General features: G+C 44.8%; 1 protein-coding gene across 1 annotated transcript in view; it reads left to right on the top strand.

Moving 5' to 3' along the window:
• Window positions 1-4,377, top strand: part of Akr1a1 (aldo-keto reductase family 1 member A1) — a 13,186-nt gene extending 8,809 nt beyond the window's left edge. The window contains exons 3-9 of the mRNA XM_021199449.1: window positions 392-511; window positions 1,208-1,359; window positions 2,135-2,330; window positions 2,616-2,815; window positions 3,151-3,223; window positions 3,336-3,422; window positions 4,218-4,377. Of these exons, the coding sequence (XP_021055108.1) occupies window positions 392-511; window positions 1,208-1,359; window positions 2,135-2,330; window positions 2,616-2,815; window positions 3,151-3,223; window positions 3,336-3,422; window positions 4,218-4,283 (894 nt within the window). The 3' untranslated portion in view covers window positions 4,284-4,377. The remainder of the gene's footprint in view (window positions 1-391; window positions 512-1,207; window positions 1,360-2,134; window positions 2,331-2,615; window positions 2,816-3,150; window positions 3,224-3,335; window positions 3,423-4,217) is intronic.
• The last annotated feature ends 7,016 nt before the right edge of the window (window positions 4,378-11,393 follow it).

Below are 11,393 nucleotides of genomic sequence, written 5' to 3'. Positions count from 1 at the left end.
CACCAGCAGACCAGAAGAGGGCATCAAATCACAGAGATGGTTGTGAGCCACCATGTGGTTGCTGGGAATGGAACTCGGGACCTCTGCAAGAGCAGCCAGTGCTTTTAACTGCTAAGCTATCTCTGCAGACTCAAGCCTGGATTTCTGCCCCTCCTGCTTTTATCTCCTGAGTGCTGATGTATAGGCTTAAGCCAGCACAGTCTGTTTGTTCTAGAGAAATTTAGGGCTTCATACATGCTAGGCAAGCATTCTACCAAGTGAGCAATACCCTAGTCTGGAGTCTATTCATCTTCTCGTCTTGATCTGCATGAGTGGCCCTCATATAATCTTTCTACCTTACCATTTCAGACCAGTGTGGAACTGAAATCTTTTTTCCCTCTTTTCCATGCAGGTGAAAGCAGCCATTAAACATGCCCTTAGCGTAGGCTACCGCCACATTGATTGTGCTTCTGTATATGGCAATGAAACTGAGATTGGAGAGGCCCTGAAGGAGAGTGTGGGATCAGGCAAGGTAAGAATGGAGGCTGATTATTATTTAAAAACATTCTTTACCTTTCTATTCAGTAACAAATACATATTTTGAAATTAAAAAAAAAAAAGAATCGGGGCTACAAAAAAAATACGGGATATGAGAACTTAGGGCTGAAGCTGGGACTTGGTCATCAGTTCCTAGCATGTTCAATTTTTTGACATTGTTACCTACAGTTTCCTGAGAGTAGCATGGTGGCACTAAAAAGAAAACCTCTCTGGCTGGTGATGGTGCACACCTTTAATACTAGCACACAGGAGTCAGAGCGAAGCAGATCTCTGAGTTTGAGGCTAACCTGGTCTACAGAGCAAGTTCCTAGACAGCTAGAGCTGCATAGAGGAACCCTGTCTGGACAAAAAAACAACACAAAAGGGCTGGAGAATATGGCTCTCGTCTTCCAGAGGACCTGGATTCAGTTCTCAGCACACACATGGCAGGTCATAGTTGCATATTGCTCTAGTTCTAGGGGATCTTGACACCCTCACACAGACATCCAGGCAAAACACGAATTCACATGAAATAAAAATTAAAAGTGAAGAAAAGAAAAAGAAAACTACTTTCTTTAAGTAAGTTATGGTTTTGCACTGGGTCACATTCCAAGGCACACTTTCTCTCAGAGGTGTTGTAGATAAGCTTGGGTACTCAGGACTCTTCTCACGGTCTCTGCCTCTGTCACAGGCAGTCCCTCGAGAGGAGCTGTTTGTAACATCCAAGCTGTGGAATACTAAGCATCACCCTGAGGATGTAGAACCTGCCCTCCGGAAGACACTGGCTGATCTGCAACTGGAGTATTTGGACCTCTATTTGATGCACTGGCCATATGCCTTTGAGTAAGCCATGTTTCTACGTTTTCTGGAAGTTTGAGGGTTGGGTGTGGTAGCATTGGTAATTGATTATATTCACAGCTGCAGAGCAGGGTAAGAACACTAATCAGTGGCAGGCACAACTAGAGGTGCTTCCTTACCATGGGATCCTTGCCTTTCCTGCAGCCAGGTGTTTAGGTATGTGAAGAGAGTAGCATCCAGCATGGACCCTAGTGCTCACATATGATGCTCTTCTTTTGAAGTAGCACCCCTAAGATTTTGGCCATGAAATTTTCAGCAGAGGAGGGTGTAAGTAGTCTTACGTAAGCACTGTGCCCTTGTCAGATGGGCAGAACCCCCTTTCCCCCCAGAGAAAGTGACATTAAGGAAGCTATGCTAGAGGGGAGGAGATAGGGTCTGGCCTATGAACTAGGCATGATGGCACATGTCTTTAATCCTAGCACCTAGGAAACAGAGGCAGGTGAATTTCTGAGCTCAAAGCTAGAAGAGCTAGTTTCAGGATATCCTGGGCTACCTAGGAAAACCCTGTTTTGAAAAACAAACAAAAAACCAACAAACCGAAGCAAAGCCCAAACATAGAAAGCATGTTCTATGAATACGTGAGGGATGGGCATTCCATGTAGATGAAGTGCCTGAGTTCTAAACTAGAAGGATAAGAAAGCACTGTTCCTAATTGTCACTTTATCCCTGGGTCTTATGGTGTGGTCCACAGAATGCTGGATGGGCAGGAAGGACAGTAGCCTGACCTTTTGCTGACATTTGCTGGGGTCTGTTTACTCAGGCGGGGAGACAATCCCTTTCCCAAGAATGCTGATGGAACTGTCAGATATGACTCAACTCACTATAAGGAGACCTGGAAGGCTCTGGAGGCACTGGTGGCAAAGGGGCTGGTGAAAGCCCTGGGCTTGTCCAACTTCAGCAGTCGGCAGATTGATGATGTCCTCAGTGTGGCCTCCGTGCGCCCAGCTGTCTTGCAGGTGAGAGGTACAAACAGATCAATGGAAAATGTGTTGTGTGTACAGAGCATGAATAATCAGGTGGGGAATCTCCTTAATGGAGGTGGCAAGTTGTTAGAAGTGTTGTTGAAGAAGTTCTCTATAAAAGTGGATTTGAAGTCCTGGAAGAGCATGAACTCACCAGTGAAAACAAGGGAGCTTTAAGGCAGCAGAGGTTAACAGTGGAGGGCTATTCCACTCAGTGTAGAAGGGGTCAGGTAATCTGGGTGTGGCCACCCTGTGCTGAAGGGTTCTTCCTTGTTTTAGGTGGAATGCCATCCATACCTGGCTCAGAATGAGCTCATTGCCCACTGTCACGCACGAGGCTTGGAGGTGACTGCTTATAGCCCCTTGGGTTCCTCTGATCGTGCTTGGCGCCATCCTGATGAGCCAGTCCTGCTTGAAGAGCCAGTAGTCTTGGCACTAGCTGAAAAACATGGCCGATCTCCAGCTCAGATCTTGCTCAGGTATGGGACATTTTTGAGGAAAAGTTCTAGTTGGGAGGCAGGGACTGAGGGAATTATTTATTTGAAAAAGGCCTGGAACCTTAACTAGGTTAGGCTGGCCAGGAACTCACAGGTCCACTGCCCTCTTCACACACACTACATTTTCATTAATTTATGTATTTACTTTCTTTTTTTTAATTCTCCAGAATAAGGCTGAGTGTTTTGCTCTGTGGTCTAGAGTGAGACTACCATGGGTCATCTTGCCTATTCCTATGAGGCTCAGGTGGTCTAGGAACTAGGTCAAGATGCTGTTTCTCAATCCTAACTCCTTTTCCTTGTCTCCATCCCTTACCTAGATGGCAGGTTCAGCGGAAAGTGATCTGCATCCCCAAAAGCATCACTCCTTCCCGCATCCTTCAGAACATTCAGGTACTTGGACATTAGTTTGTTTACATATGTTCTGGCCTTGATTCTGCCTGCTAAGAAGCCAGTATTGAGAGACTCCAGCTACTACTCACAAGGCTGATTTTCTCTCCACCAGGTATTTGATTTCACCTTTAGCCCAGAGGAGATGAAGCAATTAGATGCTCTGAACAAAAATTGGCGGTATATTGTGCCCATGATTACGGTAAGGATGTGTATCCATTCAGAGTCAGGGAACAGGAAGATGGGGTCTTACTATATTGCCTTGGCTGACCTGAAATTCTCAAAGAGCTGCCTGCTTGTGCCTCCTGGGGGCTGGGATTATCAATGTGTGTAGCCCCGGCTGTCCTGGAACTCACTCTGTAGACCAGGCTGGCCTTGACCTCAGAAATCTGCCTGCCTCTGCCTTCCAAGTGCTGGGATTAAAGGCGTGCGCAACCATTGCCCAGCTTTGTTTTGATTTTTAAGATGGGGGCATAACACTGTAGTTGATATTTTTGTGGAACTCACTATGTAGCCCAGGCTGGCTTGTGAACTGCCATTCCTCATGGTTGATTTCTCTTACTTTCCCTTGTGAGTTTATCCTTCCTTCCTTTTAGTCAGGTTTTAAACTCCATTCTCATACTCTTGCCTCAGCATACCAAGTCTGGGCAGCACCAAGCTCTGTTCCAATGATCTTGTTCATTAGCATGGCTCCAGTGTAATTAATATAACCTGAGTCTTAGTGTGCTTTTTATCTTGAATTTCTCTAGTTAAATAATAGTACTGAAAAAGCATTCTTGAACTTGTTGAGGCCTGCTACATGTAAGGAAGTAAAACAGATCTGGGCACATTACTCTAGCTAGCCGGTGAAATCTTAGGGTAGGGTTAACCGTGTGAATTTGATGCTGGAATCACTGTACTAGGTGAAATTCTTTAGAAGTATTGGAGGTATGTCCTGGGTCTTTGGAATGTCAATGCTTACTAATAATGGGTTAATTTATTTTATCTTTCTTTTCAGGTGGATGGGAAGAGGGTCCCCAGAGATGCTGGACACCCTCTGTATCCCTTTAATGACCCATACTGAGACCCATAGTTTCTCAGCTTCCCTTTCAGTTCTCCTGCTAAGCATTGCCTGCTACTCCCCAGAAAGAAGGAATCAATAAAGCCATTGAAGTGTACACATTGTGTGCTTGACTTACTTGTTTGGTTAGGCATGAGATAGAAATTGTCCTCAGGACTGCCATGCAGTGTGCAGTGGTGGCGCACACCTTTAATCCCAGCACTCGGGAGGCAGAGGCAGGCGGATTTCTGAGTTCGAGGCCAGCCTGGTCTACAAAGTGAGTTCCAGGACAGCCAGGGCTACACAGAGAAACCCTGTCTCGAAAAACCAAAAAAAAAAAAAGAAATTGTCCTCAGGGACAGCACAGACCCAGGGCTGCTGGATGTGACTTTTCAGGACAAGAAGCTCTCTACAAAAATGACAGAATGTTAAATTTTACAACTTCTAATTGATATACTTGTACTTAGTAAAGTTTTAAAAGCAAAACTGGATCTTTAACTTTTACCATTCCCTTGCTCTAGTGGGTGCCTAAGTTTAAGAATAGGAAGAACATACTCCCCCTCTCCTCCGATGTATCATTAAATGTTTAAGGATCTCAGCTTGCAGAATTATGAAAAACAGGAGTGGGGTTTTTTTCTCTTTTGGGTTCTACAGTGAGTGTGCATAGGAGTTATACACACTGTAAAGGCAGGTTATCAGGTTAGCCTGTCGCTAAAGCCTGCACCTACGATGATAAAGCCCACCAGAGGTCACTAATAGATTGTAGGAAGAATTTTGGTAACTCACACTGACTTTAAACTCTCTCCATGTGGGGCCTCCAAGTTATAGCATTTGTCTTTACTCATTGATAGTTTATGAGCACATGTGGATTGAGCATAGTGCTACTCCCTGAGGATATAGTATAACTAAGACGTGCAGGTCCCTGTAGTCTACTTGAGGAGACAGACTTTAAGTAATTGTATAATTAGCTTAATTATAGTTGGGAGATGTGCATCATGAGAAGCTTACTTAATTTAATTAGTTGAGATCTTAAGGATGAATAGAGATTAATTACTTAAAGGAGGTAAGAGTGGGAACGAACAGGATTCCAAATTGGACAGGTTGGGTGATAAACTTTGCAATTGGAAGGTATTGGAAAAAGCAAAGGTGAGAGAAACTAAGAGTACAGCGGTGTGAAGGGAGGCAAAGTGATGGCAAAATGGTAGGAGCCTAGTAATGAAGGACTTGACTGAGTAAACGGTGCTAAACAGGCTGGGGTTGTAGCTCAGTGCTTGGTCATCAGCATCAAAGTTAGTATGTGGATGAAAACCTGCAGTCCCAGCACTAGGGAGATGGAAGCAGGAGGATCAGAAGTTCATGGTCATTTGCAACCAAGTAAGTCAAGTTTGAGGCCAGCCTGAGATTCCCAAGACCTCTCCAAAATAGTAATACTAATCAGGCCATCAAGATGGCCACACACAGATATGTACATAGAATTAAAAATAAGATTCCAGAGGATGGCTCAGTGAGGAAAGGTTGATCTTCAGAACTATGAGAAGGTGGAAGGAGAAAACTATATCCACAGAGGTGTCATCTGACTTTTACATGTCCCTTTTCAGACACAAGCACACTTACGCCAGGAGGCACATGCCTTTAATCCTAGTGCGCAGAGGCAGAGGCAGGTGGATCTCTGTGAGCTCAAGGCCAGTCTGGTCTGAGAAACCCTGTCTCAACCAAACAAAAAACAAATTTTTTAAAAAGATTTTATTATTTATTATATGTAAATACACTGTAGCTGTCTTCAAACACTCCAGAAGAAGAGGGCATCAGATCTCATTAAGGATGGTTGTGAGCCACCATGTGGTTGCTGGGATTTGAACTTAGGACCTTGGGAAGAGCAGTCAGGGCTCTTAACTGCTGTGCCATCTCTCCAGTCCCCAAAACCACATTTACACTAGGGTTTTTGGTTGGTTGGTTGGTTTTGTTTTTCAAGACAGGGTTTTTCTGTGTAGCACTAGCCATTCTGGATCTCTGTTGATGTGCTTGGCCTCAAACTCAGGGATCCACCTGCCTCTGCCTCATAGGTGCTAGGATCAAAGTTGTGTGCTGCCTCTGCCTGGCCTAAGAAAGTTGAACCCAGATGTATATGAAAGGAAAGCAACATGAGGAAACAGAGAGAACACATCTCTTAGTCACTGTAGTATTGCTGTGAAGAGACACCATGACCAAAGCAACTTATAAAAGAAAGCCTTTGATTGGGGGCTTACTGAGTCCAAGATTGGCACGGTAGGCGTATGGTAGCAGCCAGGCAAAGAGCTGGAGCAGAGGTAGAAAGGTTGCATCTTATCAGCAAATCCGAGGCAGGGATAATGAAGCTGGGCTTGGTTTGGACTTTTAAAACTCAGCCACTTCTAGTGACAGTGACACATCCTCTAAGACCATAACCCCCAAATCCTTTGCAAACCCTGCTACCCCCCCCAAAAAAAACCCTAAACATTTAAATATGTGGGGCATTCTCATTCAAGCCACCACACCATCTGCACTACTCTGCTGCGCTCAAATTCCTGATGAAAATAAAAAGGTGTTAGGCGACCTTGTGCACCATGTAAAGATTGTCTCTGCGATACTCAGATGCTGCCTTCTGCACCAGCAGAGATCTGAGTACAGGAGACTTTTTTTTAATAAAGCATTACCTGTCAGTGTTTTGTAAACGTCTGCATCATCTTGATTGGATTAATGAAAAGCTGCCCTATGTCAGGGCAGAAGAAGAACGTCTTTGCGTCATTATTCGGGTTGGTAGGTCCTGGCTGTTCAGCAATAAGGAGGGATGTATTTTTGGGACACAGTCCATTGTACCAGGGACGACATGGTGGCAGGTATGGTGATGAGAAAATAAGGCAGCTTGTTCACAGCTGAAAGATTAGGAAGTGCTAATCAGACATCAAATGGAACTTACTATAAACCTCAAGGTCCTTCCCCAGTGACCCACTTCCTCATCGAGGCACCACTTCCTAAAGCCCAACAGCTGGGAACCAAGTGCTCAAACAGAAAACTGGGGATGTCTTAGGTTCTATTGCTGCCATAAGACACCGTGACCAAAAGCAACTTTGGAAGGAAGGGGTTTATTTAGGCTTACAACTCTCAGATTACACTCCATTGCTGAAGGAAGTCTGGGCCAGAGTTCAAGACAGAAACCTAGAAGCAGGAAATGACCCAGAGGCCATGGAGGAACAAGGCTTACTAGCTTCTCTTCATGACTTGCTCAGCCTTTCTTTGTTTGTTTTGTTTTGTTTTTTGGTTTTGTTTTTTTTGTTTTTTGTTTTTTCGAGACAGGGTTTCTCTGTGTAGCCCTGGCTGTCCTGGAACTCACTTTGTAGACCAGGCTGGCCTCGAACTCAGAAATCCGCTTGCCTCTGCCTCCTGAGTGCTGGGATCAAAGGCGTGTGCCACCACGCCCAGCTATTCAAATCTTATAGGAGCATTTTGTGTTTTTAAATTGAGAGTCCCCCTTCCCCATGACTCTAGTGTGGGCTTAGATTTTTCTAAATCTACTTCATTTAGGGTTCTTGAACACTTCAACCTCCCCTCTAGCCCACCACCAGAGTTAAGTGAAAAAGGAGGTTTATAGGAAAAGGGGATTGTGGACCTGTTTAATAGTCATTCTTTAGGGTGATTCCACTCTTGTCAGGATATCAGCACTTCAGTGCAATAGCAAACACCAAATGCAAATTAGAAGCTGCAGCTCCATCCAGCAGAAATAACAAGGCTCATGAGTTCTTGGAAGCAGCAAGAATCAGCCGAAATCCCATGAGAAGTTCTTTAGCGCATTTCTCTCTATGAAGTGAAGACCCGTGGAGACCATCTAAGCATTACATGGCCATCGAAGGCCAGTGGAGCTTTGCAAGGCTTAGCAATGCGAGAGGTCCTTCCACTGTCGGAGGGGTTGTACTTATGCCCTTTCCAAACATCACGTGCGCTCTCAAGCATCTGCTCCATCAAAATTTCACATGCCCTTTCACATGTGTGCTTCAGCAAAACATCCTCTCACAAGACAACGTCTAGAAAAACATCACATGACACAACTGGCTTTTCAAAGAAACCAGAAATTCACTCTAGCTGTGTCAGACTGACATAGAGTTACTCAGCACAGGGACATTTTACATCTAAACCATAACACAACCTAGGAGACAAGGAAAGCGGCCTGAAAAGGAACTCTATTGGCCGAGAAAGAGGAAGGAGTCCTCTTCTCCCCCTTTCCCTCCCCCTCCTCCCTCCCCTTCCTCCCTTGACAGCCCCACTATATATCCTTGGCTAACCTGGATCTCACTACGTAGACCACCCTGGCCTTGAACTTAGAGTCCCCCTGCCTAGCCACCTGAGTGCTGGGATTAAAGGTTCCAGTGTGACAAGGAACCAGTTTTTTTTTTCTTTTTTTCGAGACAGGGTTTCTCTGTGTAGCCCTGGCTGTCCTGGAACTCTGTAGACCAGGCTGGCCTCCAACTCAGAAATCTGCCTGCCTCTGCCTCCTGAGTGCTGGGATTAAAGATGTGTGCCACCACCACAAGGACAAGGAACCAATCTTAAACCAGGCATGTTGGATACCTACCGCTTGGGAAGCCGAGGAGGAGGAAGATTCCTGAGTCTAGAATTGCTTGGGCTCCTATGTCTTTCTCCACCCTCTTTTTACTCCTCCAATTCATCTCTGTAGCTATACCTGGGTTGCTTTGTTTTTTGGGGGGTGCAGGGGTTAAACCCAGGGTGTGAGCAAACAATATCAGTATTCTACCATCGAGCTACTCCCCTATTCCTAGGTTGTGGTTCTAAATGATTCTACAGCTTCCTCTTGTATTAAGGAATTAAAACAAAGCAAGTCAGGCAGAGATGGAGCTCAGTGGTAGGATGGTGTGGAAGTCAGAGGACAATTCTTGGCTGTTCTCCCTTGACATTTCATGGGATCAAGGGATTAAATTCAGGTCCTCTGTCCTGATTAGCCATTTTATCAGCTTTCTCAATATCTTTATCTATCTATCTGAGATGAGGTCTCACTACAGGAGCCATTCTGGAACTTGATATGTAGATCATGATGGCCTAAAACAGAGACAGGCTTGTCCCTGCCTCCCTAGTACTGGATTTAAAGGCTCCACACTCCAATTTCATATCAGTTATACCACTCATAGGATTTAAGACACATCCTGGGCTGGAGAGACGGCTCAGCAGTTAAGAGCACAGACTGNTCTTCCAGAGGTCCTAAGTTCAAATCCCAGCAACCACATGGTGGCTGGCAACCATCTGTAATGAGATCGCAATGCCCTCTTCTAGTGTATCTGAAGANAGCTACAGTGTACTTATATATAGTAAATAAATCTTTTTTTAAAAACAAAGAGGATTTAAGACACATCCTAATGACTTCATCTGAAGTGGAGATTGGTTCTTTGGAAAGTCAGTCCTGCTGGATGGTGTTTTGCTGGGGCAATCATGTGAAGGACTGTGTTCCTAAAGTGGACACAGGTGACAAGGCTAAGGCAGACTGGTGAAGGAACGTTTGGCTGAAGGAGACACAGGAGAAAGGATGTTATGCTAAAGCAAGTGCATGAAAGAATACATGATGGATTCTTTGCTAGTGACATACCTGTATTGGTCCACTTATACTGCTGTGTAGTTGAGTTCCATTTGTCAGGACTCCAGAGAGAGAAAAACTTCTGGTGGCATGCTGCAGTTTCTTCAGTGCTTCTGATTGGCAGAGCCGTGTCAGCTGAGGCACATGCACATGCTAAAACAAGACATGTGCTCAGGCAAGACCCTTGGAGGACATGTGATGTTTGCAGGGATATAAATAGAACTCAGTGGAGAGTCACGGAGGTGGAAAGCTAGCTGTGCAACGCTTGTTGGTCTCTTGTTGGTCTTCACTGATCTTCGCTTCACTGAGAAGCACAGCTGGGAGCTTCTCCAGGTGTTCCTGTTGGTCCCTCCTGTGGCTGACTGTGTGGAGGCTGAGGCCTGCCTGTCTCTGCTAGGTAGCACGGCTGCTGCTGAGTGTTTGCTATTCAGACTTCTACCTGGACTGCTGGTGTATCCACAAAGTGTCTGTGAGTGGATTGAGCGGCCACTGTGAACCTGTGAACTGAACTGCCAATTTCCATACTACACAGACAGTTGCTCCAAAGAACCTTTCTAAACAGGTCCCCATCCCTATTTCCTTTCTTCTCCACCTCTGGTAAGGGGTGGGCTAAAAGGGAGGTTAAAGCGTTAAAGAAGCATCATTAAAACAGGTTTTGAAAAAAAAAAATTAAAGTTATACGTCATCTTAACTTTCTTTTTTCCTTTTCCTTTTTGAGGCAAGATCTAACTCTATCTCATACTGGCTGTGTTAGATCCTGTCTCAAAAACCCCAGAAAAATTGGATATGGTATCATATAGCTATAATCTTAGCACTTGGGAGGTGGAGTTAGAAGGATCAGGAATTCGAGTTCATCCTTGGTTACATAAAGTTGAAAGCTAGGCTCAGCTATATGAAACTGTCTCAAAAAAGAAACAAAAGGCATGGTGGCACACACCATTAATCCCAGTGCTCAGGAGGTAGAGGCAGGGGGATCTCTGAGTTTAAGGCCAGACTGATCTATACAGCAAGTTCCAGGTCAGCCAGGGCTACGTACTGAAACATTGTCTCACTTCTCCCACCTCCAACCAAAACAAACAAACAAACAACAAAAAACCCAACAACAACAAAACAAACCTTATTTTGGGATCTGAGGCTATGGGTAGGTTGCAGAATTACTAAAACAAAACAAGCATAATAGGCATGATAGTGCAATACTTTAATTACAGCACTCAAAGGCAGAGGAAGGTGGATCTCTGAATTCAAAGCCAGCCAGACCTGCCGAGTGAGACTCTGCCTCAAACAAAACAAAACAGATTTTAAGAAAGGGAGCTAGAAAGTTGATTCAGTGTTGAACAGAACTTGCTGCTCTCATGAAGATCTGGGTTTGAGTCCCAGCACCCACATATTAGCTCACAACTGTCTGTAACTCCAGTCTGAGGGGATCTTATACCCTTTTCTCTTTCATGGACATCAGGCACAGACATACTATGTAGGTAAAACACTCATATACATAAAATGAGTCAGTTTGGGGCTGGAGAGATGGTTCAGTGGTTAAG

Source organism: Mus pahari, chromosome 6 (assembly GCF_900095145.1).
Source record: "Mus pahari chromosome 6, PAHARI_EIJ_v1.1, whole genome shotgun sequence".
Lineage (NCBI taxonomy): Eukaryota > Metazoa > Chordata > Mammalia > Rodentia > Muridae > Mus > Mus pahari.
Note: the sequence above shows the minus strand (reverse complement) of the source record. Positions and strands in the feature narration are given on the sequence as shown.